The sequence below is a fragment of the Panthera leo genome, chromosome D1 (genome assembly GCF_018350215.1).
Source record: "Panthera leo isolate Ple1 chromosome D1, P.leo_Ple1_pat1.1, whole genome shotgun sequence".
In the NCBI taxonomy this organism is placed as follows: domain Eukaryota; kingdom Metazoa; phylum Chordata; class Mammalia; order Carnivora; family Felidae; genus Panthera; species Panthera leo.
The window spans coordinates 59,323,011-59,338,700 of NC_056688.1; the positions used below are offsets into that span (position 1 = coordinate 59,323,011).

Genomic DNA, 15,690 nt, shown 5'->3' on the forward strand with positions numbered 1-15,690 from the left:
CAAGAAAACTTGCAATAGCCTGTTTGTTCCTCTCTTTCCTTCCTGCTGCATAAAATCTCTAAGAAATGTTTGAATTCCAGTTAAGGTACAGTTGTGGTCTCAGTTTCTACTTTTTGTTTTTATCCTGTTACCTTAATCTTAGGTGTTGTTGCCAAGAATTTTGGATGACATCACTGTAAGCCCTCTTGCTAGGTGGCTGCTTTCCTTTCCAGAGTGTACCAAAAGACCTCTCTGGATTGGGGTCTGCCTCCACTAGCGCAATATACATAGGATCTTTGGGAAAAGCTCCTAGGCCTCTGAGTATAATACCAGAGTCTTGCATTTTGGTTTACATGGCATTGACTAACACCCAGGAAGTGTCCGTGGGGTTTTGCATTTATCAAGGAGATGGTGTACCTCCTCAGGGTTCTCAAGAGGCTCTGGCACCAGATGTTCAGGACATGTATATCTGTCCATCATTTTATGTAGTAACACCTGACCAGGGATTGGTAATATCCCATTGGGTCAGGGGATGAAGAGTGGAAGTAGTGAGTGAAGTGGTGTCAGAGACTGTAGGCCTCTGTTGTATTTTCCCTCTGGTGGTGCCATTGGTTTCCGCTTGCAAAGCTATTTCAGTCTTCTGGATTAGGACATGTAGTCCAAGCATAACTCACTGACTCAGTGGTTGCAGGTGGGAGTCTCCTGTCCTCTTTTCCTTGTGTCTTTAGCCCAGAGCCTCTCCTTGGGCAGTGACAATGCCCTTGTGATCCAGTCTACCTTCCTTAGCTCTTCTTGGCCATGAGGCATGGAGGACCCTCTCACACAGTAATAGTCAATTAAGGCCTTTATAATTAGGAGTCTGATTATCTCATTAGACACTGTGGGCTTGATCGCGATGCTCTGGGGAGATCATTGGATTGTTATGATAGCTGTGACTCTTTGTGTTGCACGCCACAGACAACATACCACAGGGCCAGTATGCAAAAGCACATAGCAGTGTGACAGACCCCCAGCAAGTGGTGCTTCTTTCTGAGATGATGTTACCCATCTGAGTTAGGTGGTTAATAAGCAAGTTACAGGTAAAAAAAGGCATTCGCTCCCCCCCTAAGGTAACTGCAAGGACCATCATGCAGTCCTGCCAGCCACACTGATGTGGAAACAAAGGCAAACGAAAAATTAAATTTCCTTACTGCCTACAGCTCATTGACAAGTCCTTGGGACAAGCAGAGTGACATTCCTCTAGGAGCTCAGCTGCTTCGATGATGACACTTTGCTAAGGGCAAAAGGCAACCTTAGCTTAACATTATCCCAACCTCTAGGATCCTGTAAGTCTACCTGAACATATAAAAATTGCTTTGGAAACTTCTTTTACCCCCTCTCCCCCCAAAGATATATGTTGGCAATCATCCTCCAAGCATACGGCCCACTGAAATACATCTGAAGAGTCTCATGATAAAGGTTTTACTAGACAGTAATAAATGCCTTTTCCTAACAACAGCTGGCCCCTTCAAGGTCCTGGAAACCTTGCTTCCAAAATTCCTTAGAAGACCTATGCTATCCCTAACCACCTCCCAACCTGAGGGTGTATTATCAATCACCTATCACAACCCCAGGGCAGCTCTTTCTGCCCATGGGTCCTGCTCCATGCTTTAATAAAATCACCTTTTTGCACCAAAGATGTCTCAAGAATTCTTTCTTAGCCAATGGTTCTGGATGCACCCCTGCCCCCACCCCCCCAACTCTAAAACCGCATCAATACCAATTGTTCTGTGCTGGTCTCAGCCTACTGGTAAGCAGTGCTGTGGTTGGGCTGGCCCTTGTGATTCTTTTTTTAAGATGCCCTTCAGCAGTAATCATCAGGAAACTTTGGAGGAAAGGTTTATTACTTACAGAACCTGGAAATTACACAGCATACTTGTGGCCACACAGCAAGGTCACCATAGAAAGAGCACATGGGCCTGGGGTTCTGGGGTTTTGCTTTTATTGGGGTCGATGGTTGGGGCCTTGGGTTTTGAGGGCTCAGTTTTTTTGTTTTTTGGGTTTTTTTGAGGGAGAGAGACAGAGCCCGAGTGGGGAAGGGGTAGAAAGAAAAGGAGACACAGAATCTGAAGCAGGTTCCAGGCTCTGAGCTGTCAGCACAGAGCCCGACTCAGGGCTTGCACTTATGAACCGCGAGATCATGACCTGAGCTGAAGTCAGATGCTTAACTTACTGAGCCACTTAATTGCCCCTGAGGGCCCAGTCTTTTTGGGGAATTTAAAACTTAAGAGTGATAATTTAAAGTGGGGGAAGAGAACAAACAAGTGGCCCAAAGTGGTCAGTTATCAAAGTCAGCAAAATCCCTAAAACAAAGGAGACTTGGTGGAGGAGAGGTGGCCTGTTTATTAGAAATGGCTGTCAGTTGGACCGCTCAGTAACCAAAGCTTAAGTCAGGCACTTGCATTACAAAAAACAAAAGAAACCAACTGTCAGAGGTTACATCGCAAGAGGGATGTGTTCCAGACAGAGGGAACAGTAAGCCCAAAGGCCCTGAAGCAAAAATGCACTCTAAACATTTCAGGAACAAATAGGAGGGAGATATTGTATTCACATCACTCAGCTCTTGCCCTTCCTGGATCCTGGAGAATTCTCTGCACAGAGCCATGGATTTTCCTCTCTAGCTTATGGGCTTTGGACTTATTTCTGACTCTTGAGAAATCCCTATCCTACCTCCTACTTTCAGCCCAGGGCTGGCTTGAATAAAACACAATGAAGGAGCAAGTAGTATCTCAGGACAGAAGGGCCACGGCCAGGAAGTATCTTCTAGGGACTCACATAGATCTGGAGACATGTTTGGGATATTATGTTAGAGAAAACAGAAGCTGGGATATGAAGTGGAATCTGCCTGGGTCCCCAGCAAGTCACAGTAGGGTCAAGGTAAGGCCCAGGATTCCTGGCTCCCATTCTGTCCACTCAATCTCAGGGCCACCAAAGCCTTTCCCATCTGAGTTCTTTCTCATCTCTCTTTCTCTATCCTCAGATACCTGGTTCTGCCCAAAAGGATTTTCACTGTTCTTTAAACACATCATCATCTCCTTTCAACTCCATACCCTTAAAGGTAATAATGCCTCTTTGTACAGCTCCTTCTCTCACTTGTCTACCAGGTAAACTCCTATTCATCCCTCAAGGCCCTCTCAAATGTTTCCTTCCCTGGAACAAAAGTCTAAACTCAGTTTCTCCAGAACCCATTCATCTCTCCTTTCTCTGTACTCTCATAACACTCTTGCATACATTGATTTTAACATTTACTATGCTCTCCTATAATTGTCTATAATTGACTTAGTCCTCACTGCACTATATTTTTCTCTACGAGAGGGATTATTTCTGCTTCATTGCTCTATCCATAGGGCCTAGCATGGTGTCTGGCTTTTGCATGGTACTCAATAAATGTTGACCAAACAGTGGAACAAAGGAAGGAATATGAAGCAAATTCCTTAACCTCTCAGAGTCTTAGTTTTATTATCTTTGAAATGAAAGCAAGTTAAGCACCTGGCAAGGTTAAATGATGGATAATGAATGTAAAACAAATGTCACCATCATTGACTGAGTTACCCAAGCCAAAAATAGGGAATCACACAAATTTTCCATTTCTCCCACTCCCTCTTCCTCTATCTGGAACTAACCAGTCACCATGGCTTGTTGAACCTGGCTAAAGACCTTGGTAAGAAACTCTAGCTTACAGGGGAATTTCCACTAGGCCAGAGCTGTCAGGAAGCATGAGAGGCAAAAGGTGCTGGCAGTAGGGATCCTGTAAGGAAAAGAAGCAGGAGGAGAGACTCATGGGGACATAGGCCACAAGAAAAGCAGAGAAAGGATCGAGGAGATGGGAGACGTCAGGCTTTGTCCTGGGGACATAGAAACCACTTAAGTCTGTGCCCTCAGGAGTTCCTGGTCTGCTTGGGAAACAACTAGAAACACAATTTGTACAGAACTAGGTTGTAGTAGATGTGAGAAGGGAGATGATTATTATTTTCAGAAATACCAAACAAAAGCTGTGCTGTCTAGTTAACAATAGGTTTACAACCTATTGGAAATATGTACAAACTGCCTCCCGCCCCCGCCTCACCCCAAACACACACAATGGAGTCCCAAAGCCTTAGATACTTCATTTCCTGGTTCTTCTTCCCCTCTCTGTTTTGCAGGCTTATTTTCCTGGGCTTTGCAATGAGCATGCGCCAAAGAACAAAGGGAGGAGAGACTGAAAGTCTCTGCATCACCTTAGGGAATGTACATTTGTTCCAATCAGATTACCTTTTGCCTTACATGGGCATAGGTAATGCCCGGGTAAGACTGTAACCTCTGTAGTACTTAGCCAGTGAGGAACCAGGGGAGGGACTTGTGTGCTAGGAAACAAATTGTCTGCGGTAAATGCCCAGAGCATGCCTGTTTGTCAGACACCCACTTGCAAGAACATTGATTAAAACCTCGTTTCACTGTGCTCTGAGTCTCTGCATCCCTCCTTTGGTTGGGTTGATGGGCTTATTTCTAAAGGTGGAGCATGACCACCTTCCTGATACCCCTTCTTTACTTGACTTACAGGATATCTCCCAGCTTGCTTGCCTGCCTTTCTTCTTCTTCTTCTTCTTCTTCTTCTTCTTCTTCTAATAATAATAATAATAATAATTATTATTATTATTATTTTGGCCCTCCTTCTCAGTCTGGTTTGAGGCTTCTCCTAGTTTCCTCAAATCCTGAATGTTGAAGGAAAGTATTTTCCATCTACAGTCACTCCTTTGATGATCTTATTTAGTCTCATGGCTTTAAATGCCATCTGTGTGCTGTTAACTCCCAAATTGATATATCCAGTCTAGATGTCTCCCCTGGCCCTCAGACCTCCTGTCCCTTCCTCCTCCTGCCCTCTCACCATCTGTACACTAATGGGCATTTCAAACTCCACACACCCAAAAATGAACTCCAGATAGTTGCCTCCCCAAAACAGCATCTCCTTTGTCTTTTGCATCTCAGAAATGGCAACACTGGTCTTCCAGTTGTTTAGTCCAAACATCTTGGCTCCTTTCTGCCTCTGATATTCTACATCCAATCTCTCAGCAAGCTCTCTTGTCCCTACCCTCTAAATATACTCATATTTCAACCACTTCTCATCCCCCACCTCTGGATTATTATAATTGGCTCCCAATTGGTCTCCCTGCTTCTACCACTCTCCCTCCTAAATCTATTCTTCATAGAACAGCCAGAGTAACTGTTAAAATGTAAATCAGATCATGTGGATCTTCTGCTCAAAACCCTTCACAGGATTCTCAAGATGGAGTAAAAGCTAAAATCGTTACTGTGACTTGCAAGGCTGTACTATCTGGCTCCTGCTACTTCTCTGGCCTCATCTCCTGCTCTCACCATAGTACACTATGCTCCAGCAATTCTCCACCCTTTGTACTTGATCTCTCTGAAATGTTCTTTCCTAAACATCATATCAATGCCCTCCCCCTTCTTTTTCTTCAGACCTTTATTCAAAAGTCATTTTCCTAATAAGGTCTTCCTTGGCCTCCCTACCTAAAATAAAAAAAAACTTCCCTCCCCACTTCTCTGATTTTTCTCCTAGGCATTTACTGCTATCTTAAAACTATATATTTTATTTAACTTCTTTGTTGTTTATCTCTTCCATTAGAATGGAAACTGCATGAAGAGATGTGGGGGGGGGGGGGTCTGTTTTGTTCACTATTATATACCCACTATTTAGACTAGTGACAGGAATACAGTAAGGCACCCAGAAGGTATTTGAGTGAATGGATGAAAAAGGTGGACAGTTCCAAGAGGCAAAATTTACTCTTTAATGAAAACTTTGTAACAACTAGAGCTGCTTGGAAACATAATCATGTTAACATACACAGTACACTAGGACTTAAATATGTAGTCTCGTCAAATCCTCACATCAGTCCAGGATAGGAGGAAGGCTGCATAGTTTTCGAAGCTGGTTGAAGACAAAACTAAATCCAGGTGGGGAAAACGACTTGTTAAACTTCACACATCTGGTGTGGTCAGGAGTAGAACTGTGGATGAATGCTAGCTCTAGAAGAGGCTGGTGGGTGATGGAGCTTAATGGGGGTTGGGTTTGAAGGACTGCCGTTGTCAGAAGGCATGATCTCTGAAGGGGAGGCTGAGTCAGAGGTTACTGGAACAGAATCATCAGGGAAGGAGTGGGAGAGATGACGAGGCTGACCACTAATGTATTTAGCCCAGGCCTGGAGAGGGCAGCTGAATTCCCCAAAAGCAGTGCCTGAAGCTGACTAGTCACTCAAACCCATTCAAACCCATACATGATTTCAAATGCAGAACTGGAACTGGACCGGCAATCTTATGAAACCTGTGAGTCCCCTGCGGGTCTGCAGAGTCTGGCTTCTCCACTGGAGTGTGAGGTCTACTGGGGGCAGGGACCATGTTCCTAGATTTTCCCCAGCTTCTAGCAGAGTCTGGAATATAGTATGGACTCAACTATTTTTTTAAGTTTATGTATTTTGAGAGTGCACGCAAACACATACACGCCCACACACTCACGCCCACACCCTCACACCCCCCCCCCCCCACACGAGTGGGGGAGGGGCAGAGAAAGAGGGTAAGAGAGGGACTCCTAAGCAGGCTCCGCACTGCCAGCACAGAGCCGGTCCCGCAGCTCCAACCCTCCAAGTGAGATCATGAACCGAGCCAAAGTTGGATGCTCAACCAACTGAGCCACCAAGGTGCCCCAGGACTCAACTATTTCTGTTGAAGTCGTACATAAATAAAGCATGCGCCCCAACAAGAAACTTAGGGTGAGAATGGGAAGGCAGATGAGGTGTAATATCACTCAGCAATTCTGGGGTAAAAGTGGACAAATTTTCCTAGGACGCCACAGGACGAACAGTCCTAGTACTAAAACAGATTGCTGCTAGTTTTCAGTGGGCGTTCGCAAGCACATCCAGGCTAAACACGGAGGGGCGGGGCCAGACTGGAGAGGGCCCTCGGCGGAGGCTCGAGGAGGGGCCAAAGAGTAGGCAAATTTCCAACCTTAACGACGTGACTAAGGTGTAGAGCGTCACATCCGGTGTGGAGGGCGGGAACGAGAAACAAAAGGAGAGCGAAGGCGCATGCGTTGGTGCTTCCCCGGTTCTGGTGGGCCCTTCCGCTCAGGCAGAGAGAAGTGCTTCCGGGTCGCTGCCGGCTGCCGCCTCCCGGAGCGGTAAGTACGGAAGCCAGGCTGAGGCTGCTGTCTCTCTGCCCCTTCTCTTCTTCCTCCCTCGGATAAACCCCGTGGCCCTGACCCGGCTCTTCAGGAGCTCCGTGCCCACACTCTTAACAGTAAAGAGCTCCAGCTCATTGGCCGCTTCCTCGAGGCTAAGCTCCACCCCGTCGCACAAGATCCGTCACTCATTGGTGTCACTTTCTGTCACCCAGCAGTTCTTCCAGTTAATTGGCCCTATTCAGGCCTCGCTGCTTTTGCGATTAGCAACCCTATAAAGGGCAAATGCCTGTTCGAATCCCGCCCCTGCATTCTTCTTGTTGGGCCACCCCGCGGTCATTTTCATAATAAGCGAAGAATGGGCGGTGGCTTTGCCGCGAGGGGTGGGGCTTTCGGAGCCTCGGTCTCTCGCCTCAAACTTACTGGCCGTGAGGATGGGTGTTGTGTCAGTGACACGGGCCGGGAAGCTGAGGTTTACTAAAGGACAGCGGCTGGCCCAGGATCAGTCAAATGAATTAGGGCAAAAGTAGAACTAGACGTAGGTCCTTTTCTCCTGCTCATCTCTTCTAGTGCCTGGCCTCGATTTCTTCCCCGTAGGAATTCTATGCCCCACCTCACTGTGTGACCTAGAGACAGTGTTGCTTGTCCCAGGGCCTTGATTTTCCTGTGAACTGAAAGGTTTTAATTCAGATTCTCTGGGACCTTTCTGGTCCGCTCCCTCAGCTAAATCTGTGCTGAATTTACGTATTCTCTCACGTTAGTTCATTCAGCCTAACATTTGCTTATTTATGCATTTACTCATGCCTTTAGAATGCCTTTCTGAACCATATTGCACGTGGTAGCCCATCCCCACCCCAGTTTGGTTGTGGTTCATGAGAGAGGTGGTTAGTGCCCTAAATTTCTGACGTGGAGTAAGAATGGAATGGATTCTCATAAAAGGGCAAAAAGTAGGTCTTCATGTTTGGAAGAGGTAAAGATAGTGTCAGTGGAGCCCTGCTACCTTTAATTTTGTTTAATTTTGTAATACCAGTCTGCATTCTGGATTCATAGCTCTACATGTTGGCTTCCATTTTCCACTCCTTGAATAGCTTGCAAACAGCTTTACTTCTCCACAAAGTAAATTGATTATCAGAATAATTATGAGGGTGGGTATAACTGTTATCCCCCATTTTACAGATGAGGAAACTGAGGCTCAGAGAGGTTAAGTGACTTGGCCGAGGTCAAACAGCTAGTAAGTGGTGGAGCCAGGACTCAAACCCAGGTCTGTCTGATTCCCACAAGGAAGAGCTATTTCCCCCTACCTTCTACTCCACCCCATCCCCAAATCAGACTAACCAAATAACTGAAATCAAATACTTCTGATCTGGATTCACCTGGCCCTTTACCTCAGTCTAGGAGCCATGTCCACCTTGTTTCCCTCACTCTTCCCCCGTGTGACTGAGACACTGTGGTTTAATCTGGATCGACCCTGTGTGGAGGAGACGGAGCTGCAGCAGCAAGAGCAACAGCATCAGGCCTGGGTGAGTAAGGACCTAGCACAGTGGTGGAGCCTTAGTCAGGGACCTCCCCTGCCTTTCACAGACCATGATCCTGGAGGAGCTTTTTGCCCTGAGCTGGGAACAATCAAGCTGGGAGGTAGGAGGCCTAGGTTCCAGTCTTTATGCTACTGATTTACGGTGGGACCATGGGATTTCTGGGCCAGGTTGGAGCCCAGGCTCTGTTCTCTAACTCATAGGAAATAGTAATTTTGACTGTATTGAGGATGTAGCAGATGCCATATTCTCTATCAGTCTCTCACTTTACCCTCACTGTAATCTCATAGGGCAACCATGGCCCAGAGAATTTAGTTGGATCCAGTTTATAAGTAAGTAGCAGATGACAAGAAACAAAGGGATTGACTCTTTCTAGAAACTGAGAGGAAGGGGCGCCTGGGTGGCTCGGTCGGTTAAGCATTCGACTTCGGCTCAGGTCATGATCTCACGGTCCGTGAGTTCGAGCCCCGCGTCGGGCTCTGTGCTGACCACTCAGAGCCTGGAGCCTGTTTCAGATTCTGTGTCTCCCTCTCTCTCTGCCCCTCCCCTGTTCATGCTCTGTCTCTCTCTGTCTCAAAAATAAAAATAAACGTTAAAATTAAAAAAAAAAAAACTGAGAGGAAGCTTCTCCATACTTGGGGGTGGGGGTATCTTCTTAGGGGCAGAGTGGGCCAGTCCCATGCCCCTGACATGCCCTGCTTGGGCCCTGACCCTTCTCTCCCCCTTTGGCCACAGCTCCAGAGCATCGCAGAGAAAGACAACAATCTGGTACCCATTGGCAAGCCGGCCTCGGAGGTGAGTGGTTCCAATAGGTAGGGCCTTTGTGGGGCTCAGGTGGACTAAAGCTTTGCTCTAATTCTGAAGGTCCTACCTCTGACTCCAGAGCAATTGTGGTCCTCAGCTCTAGGCAGAGGCCATAAAGGGGATCTAGAGTGGGTGGCCATTGGACCTAGCACCAAGGTCCTGCAAAACATGCACCAGTCTGCTAGACTCAAGGCGGGGGGCAAGTCTGGGGAATGGAGGGTCACTCACTGCCCCTGAGAAAGGCTCCAAGTGGACCAGCCCTTGAAGTGGTCCAGGCAAGCCTACAGAGCCTATAGGCTCTCCCCTGCCTCACCAGCACTATGATGACGAGGAAGAGGAGGATGAAGATGACGACGAGGATAGTGAAGAGGACTCAGAGGATGATGAGGACATGCAGGACATGGATGAGATGAATGATTACAATGAGTCACCTGATGATGGAGAGGTCAATGAGGTAGGCAGGGGTGTGGGGGTGGGCCCCTGCCTGTGACCTAACTGGTGGCCAAGGATACAGAGACTCTGGATCCAACCAGGGGCAGGATCTGGGACTACGGCCGGCTGGGTGGCTGAGGCCCCTCCCCACCCACACCTAGCCTTCTCTCCAGGTGGACATGGAAGGCAACGAACAGGATCAGGACCAGTGGATGATCTAGGTAGACAAGGCAGGGTGGCCTCAGGCAAATTCCAGGCCAGCCCAACTTATCCTGCACCCCCTGCAGAACCAGCTGATTGCCCCAGTGCCTGAAAGCTCACCCTTGGGTATCTCTTCAGCTGCTGCCAAGAACTGGTCTCCTTGGCTCCTCCTAGGCCATCACTTTGCCCTTGAGTCTCCAGGGCCTGAGCCCACCCCACCTTTCCGCCCATTACCTCACCCCTTGGTTGCCAGGTATAGTCTCTTTCTAACTCCCTTTAATAAAGACACAGGAATGATTTTATTTTTTTCCCCGTGTCTATTCCCTAATTGTTGGTCGGGCCCAGAGGAATCCAGCATCTTCTCTTGAGCTTCAGGGAGAGGGCATACAAGGGACTTCAGGCAAGCCTACTGGATCATGTTGTCCAGGGCTAGAGGTGGTCCTGGCCCTGGGCCCAGGCTCCATTACCATTTTCTCTGGCTCAGCTTGTACCCATTCCTTCAGAGCCTCTAACTCAATGTTTACTGTTTCCTCTGATCCTAACTGGAATTGCATGGGCTGAGGAGGGAAGGCTTCTGAGGCCTAGAGCTAGGAGGCCCCTGGAGATTTTCCAGCTGGCTTCCTTGGTGTTAAGAGAGATTAAATCTTCAGGCAGCACGGGGACTCCCTTGGAGTCACCCAGAAAATCAGTGATAGAGTTGGGTTGGGAGCCCAGGTCTCTTGCCTGTCAATCCATGGCTCTCTGGAAGGAGGGGGGCAATGGAACCAAGCATCCTGATAGAACTTGATGTCCCAGGTCAGTGTAGAACTGGAGTGGGGCAGAGGTTGGAGGACAGCCTCCCCAGCCTGAGTCCAGCATGTGTCAGGCCACAAGCAGGGAGAAGAATGGATGTTCTGAGGTCCTTGCTTCGGTGGGGGTGGAGAGGCAGCAGTAAGTGCCCCTGGGCCTGGACCTCAGCCAGGCCCTGCATAGGTGAGCTGGGCTATGCCGTCCTTGATGGCAGGGAAGTCTGGGAGGCCAGTGTGGTGGAGGCGGCAGCGGTAGCGGCCACAGCTCTTGGCATACTGCAGGAAGCGGGGTGCACCAGGGAACAGCGCATGGTCAGCCAGTACAGTGGCACCAGCTGGCAGCAGGGCATGGGCCTCCAAAAGCTGCAGGTCTCGCAGGTAACTTCGGGGCCGGTGTGCCAGGAGCACCAAGTCTACCTGACTCAGCTGGTACTGGGTTTGTAGGTGTGGGATCACCTCCTCTGAGCTACTCACGATGAGCTCCACCTGTGGGGATGGGAGGAGTTGGAGGTGAGGGTGGGAGGGTCTGTTCTCCCATACCAGACTTCACCAGGATCTGGCTTACTTTATGCCATTTCCTCTGTCCTCAGAACCCAAGAAGTCAGGATCAGTATTGTGATTTCCATTCTGCCAGTGATGAAGCTGAGATTCAGAGGATAAGTTCTTTGCCCAAAGTCATAACAGCTCACAAGAGGTAGACTTAAGGTTTGGACCCATATTTGCTGGTCTCCAAAGACCTTCCTTTTAACTGCTCCTTTGTCATCCAGCAGCAAATATGAGCAAATGACTTGGAACAGACAGGAGTTCACATATCACCCAGGGTCACAGTCTCCTACTGTGCTGCCTAGGTGGGATTCCCTTACTGGGGAAATCTCCTAGGTGGGATTCCCTTACTGGGGAGGCCTGGCTAGGGCAAGGCTGGGGGTGGAAGGGAAGATACTAGGGCCAGGGAGGCAGGGGCTGACCGTGCGCTCGTCGAAGCCAGCCAGGCGGATGAGTTTTTCAGCCACTGCTGCGGTGCGTGGGTTCCACTCCACAGTGAGAAGGCGGCCCCCAGGGGGCAGGGCACGGGCAATAAGCAAAGTGGAGTACCCACAGTGGGTGCCCAGCTCCAGCACGCAAGCAGGAGCCTTCTCTTCCACCAGCCGCATCAGGATCTGACCTGGGGGGGGAAGATGGCTTATTGCAGCAGACATGGGAGATGGATTCAGGGCCCCTGATAGAAAGGGATCTCAAATGTCCACCTGTCTCACTGTAGCCCTCAACCAGCTGGGGTCTCCTTGGACTACAGCTCCAGCTGCCTCGCTCGTCCTCTGACCCTCCAGGCTTTCGTCCTTCAGTCTCATCTTTGTACCAGCCACTAGCTATCTTTCCAACAAACAAATGTGACCCTGTTGCTCCTTGGTTCCTGTGATCCTAAAGGCCTTTGGGATTGAACTTGGGATCCTCAGCCTGACATTCAGGACCTTCTTGGACCTGATCCTATCCAACCTTTCCAGCTCTTCCCATCTGTAGACTGTACCACAGTCCTCCAAAACAACTGTGCCCAGAGTCAACCAAGTCATCACTGGCTCATTCCTTCATGGTGCATTAGTATATGTGACTGGCTTTGCCTCTTCCTACCCCTGTCCTTATCTGCTTGGCCAAATTGAAAACAATCCTTATAGGCTCCATTTAAGTGTTGCTTCCTCCAGGAAGGCTAAGGCAGAAACAGGCACCAGGTTCCTGAGAGACCTTGGCTAGAACTTCCAGTTTCATTCCTCTTTGTTTTGTTCACTGGGTAGCTTTCTAACCTGGGAATTGGAAAGATTTCTTCAGACTCTAAAAGCACTTGTGCCAGGAGCTGGGACTGAGACAAAGCCAGGTAGCTATCCTGAATGGGATGTGGGAGCCTCCACGGTGAGGGGAGAATGAATCAGCACAGATAATTACAAAGTTATGGGTTATGTGCTGAGATGTTATCCCCTTTGTATTATGCCCCCTCTGAGGCTAGCATTTATGGCTGATTCATCTGTGTGGCCTCTACCTCCTTTTCCAATCTAGCACCTAGTACATGCCTAGTTCAAATGGGATGGCAGTAAGTGTTTGCTATATGAATGAATAACTTTGCCCAGCCCCCTCATTTGCAGAGGAGAAAAAAGAGACTCAGGATGAAGAACCTGCCCAATGCGCCCAGTAGGCACTGGCAGATCTCAGACCTTCCTTACCATCTTGGGGGTATTTCCTGGAGCAAAAGGCTAGGGAACACTGACCTTTGACAGGCCCCATGTGGCCCAGGTACTCGCAGTGGCTGCTCCAATGGTCCAGGGTGGTGAGGATATGACTGGGGTCTCCAGGCAGGGCATGAGTGAGCACATAGCTGAAGGCCCGTTCCTCAATCTGCAGCCCTGACAGGCAGTCTCGGAGGCTCCGCAGCAAGACCATACGCACCAGCAGTCGGAAGTAGTGACGGTAACGCACCAGCAATGTCACCACCAGTGGCAGGAAGGCCAGTGCGATGGCGGGGGACATAGTCCCTACCAGGGCTCTGGGGTGAAGGAAGGCAGACAGGGAAACTCACCATTGCTTGTCATTTGTATTATCCCTATATTTTACAAACCATGGCTCAGAAAGGCTAAGTCTTTTGTGCAGAGTCATACAACAGAACCAGGATTTGAATCTGAATTGGTCCAATTCCAAGCTCATGTACTTTCAAGGAATCCATGCTAGTCTACGTTCTACACCCAACCTCAAACCACCTCTTCCCACCTCTGCCCCCTGATTCTGTCTTCACCTTACTTTTCCCACCCATTTTGCCTCATCTCTGTCGTCACCCCTTCAGGACCACTTTCCACAGTCTTTGGAAATATCCTACCCACCCCCCCCCCCAACCGCCTGCATCTCCTGATGAGATTTCTTCCCACCCCTCCATCTGCTCTTCCCTGTGGGTGGGAGGAGTCCTTGATTCTATATTTCTTCTCCAGTTGTCTCCCCTCCCCTGCATTCACCTTTTATGTTCTCTCTCAGAATTCCTTGTAAAAGCATGTATACACACAGCACATGCTTCCCCCCTACTCGAGCCTCTTCTCCCAAGCCCTATCCCTAATGGGGAGGGTAAGTGTCTTCTCCTCTCCCATACCTTGAACCATCCATCCACCCCTTCCTCCAGATCTGACCCTCGTGAGCTCCTGGTGATGGTGGGGACTAAAATTGAAGGTAAGAGTGTATAAATGGATGTGAGTAGGTGAGTGATAGTGAGTTTGAACTCGTGTGCTTGGGAACCCACACTCAAGAGCCCTGCTTACCTGTGCTGGAGACTTCTGCTTGGGGAAGATCAGAGCCTAGAACAGGAGGGGGAGGCCTCAGGGCCAGAGAACTCTGAGGCCGGCTGGACTTGCTCTCAATTATTGATGCAGAAGCTGCTGCTGTTACCTGAGACATGTGGTTCAAGTTACTAGCTGCAGGAACAAGGTGGGGCTGACTCCTACCCTTCATGAGCCCTAAATTTACAGAACCCCAGGGTCTTGATTTGAGGGGTGATGACAGCTACTGGGTTTGGTGACCTCTCCTCCAACTCCTTGTATCAGGATATGGGGGCATGGTGTGAGCCAAGGAAATGGGAGGCTGTAATTTACTCAATTCAAAATTCAAGTTTTGTTTAAGCAATTGCCAGGGTGTGGGTCACAGAGAGGAGTCAGATCTTGTCTCATTCCTCCAGGAACTCCAAATTTAGCGGAAGAGACTGATCCAGAAACAGAATAAACCATAATGCAATTCTTCACGGATATGGGGACTTTAGGCTGTTCTGTGAACTTCTGTGTATCTAGACAGAGCAGTGTGTGGCACATCACAGACAGTAATTACTTGATTTGATAAATGAATGGAGCTACGTGGAATAGGGATTAAGCACAGGGAGTTGGGGATGCCCAAAGAATGGGGTCAGAAATGGCAATCAGGAGGATATTGTTTGTATTCAGGCCTGAAGGCAGACCTCGTGGGGAGGCGGTGTGCCAACATGTGGAAAGTCCAGGAGGTCAATCAGGAAACTGCAAATAAATATTTACAACCCCTGCACCACCACCACCACCATTACCATTAACCCCCACGACCCCAGTGCTGAAAAGGGAGGCAGGTATCAGGTGCTGCAAGATGTTGAATAACAGACTTGTTGAATGACCAGTGTTCAGGGTCCAAGGGAAGATATGGGATGGTTCTAAAAAAAGCACTGATAGTCAGCTTTGTGAATTAGGATTACTAGAGTTGATGTAAAAAGGCAAGCAAGATTGCAGAGAAATGCCTGAGGGCAAAGACTGCCAGGTGGCCTCTCTTCCAGGATTGAGCTCTGCTCCTCTTTGGCTCGTGAAGGAATAAGAGCTCTTCTTCCAATAAGTCTCCCATCCCCAGTACAGGTTGAGAACTCCGTTGGGGGCTACAGTCTTTATGTGTCTTCCAACTTGGTGCTGGGCATCTGGGTCCAGTGTTTGTACACGGAGACTGTGTGCTCGAGGAGCGAAGGGCCTGAGTCCCACTCTTCCTTCGCATGGCATTTACGGGAGCATTTGGTATAAGTTCGCTCACTGACCCTGAAAGGTAGCCTGGCAGCCACGCGACCACACAGTACACCTCAGGAGGGCCTCTTTAAGTCGGCGGAAGACTCCAGCTCCAAGACTGAGAAGACGCTGAAGTCATGTGACCTGCCCCTCCCTTTCATCGCATCACGTGCCTCGCGTCTTGTCAAGCGAGGTGAGCCCTCCCATTGGTTGGC

At 48.9% G+C, this 15,690-nt stretch overlaps 2 protein-coding genes across 5 annotated transcripts; one reads left to right on the plus strand and one right to left on the minus strand.

Moving 5' to 3' along the window:
* Positions 1-7,070: 7,070 nt before the first annotated feature.
* ANAPC15 (anaphase promoting complex subunit 15) lies at positions 7,071-10,460 on the plus strand. Of its 3 annotated transcripts, none has more exons than XM_042904351.1 (5): positions 7,071-7,189; positions 8,580-8,709; positions 9,457-9,516; positions 9,842-9,979; positions 10,131-10,460. In XM_042904351.1, the coding sequence occupies exons 1-5, from the start codon at positions 7,098-7,100 to the stop codon at positions 10,176-10,178; spliced, it is 468 nt and encodes a 155-aa protein (XP_042760285.1). In that variant the 5' UTR covers positions 7,071-7,097; the 3' UTR covers positions 10,179-10,460. The 3 variants fall into 3 exon arrangements, with proteins under 3 accessions (XP_042760285.1, XP_042760287.1, XP_042760286.1); XM_042904353.1 differs by having other exon boundaries at positions 7,116-7,189; positions 8,585-8,709; XM_042904352.1 differs by lacking the exon at positions 7,071-7,189 and adding an exon at positions 7,575-7,727.
* Positions 10,439-15,685, minus strand: TOMT (transmembrane O-methyltransferase). Of its 2 annotated transcripts, XM_042904343.1 has the most exons (5): positions 15,019-15,685; positions 14,231-14,357; positions 13,199-13,473; positions 11,912-12,108; positions 10,439-11,432 (listed from the first exon to the last, which is right to left on the minus strand). In XM_042904343.1, exons 3-5 carry the CDS (start codon positions 13,455-13,457, stop codon positions 11,112-11,114), a joined length of 777 nt encoding a protein of 258 aa, XP_042760277.1. In that variant the 5' UTR covers positions 13,458-13,473; positions 14,231-14,357; positions 15,019-15,685; the 3' UTR covers positions 10,439-11,111. The 2 variants fall into 2 exon arrangements, with proteins under 2 accessions (XP_042760277.1, XP_042760276.1); XM_042904342.1 differs by having other exon boundaries at positions 14,231-15,685.
* Positions 15,686-15,690: the final 5 nt, after the last annotated feature.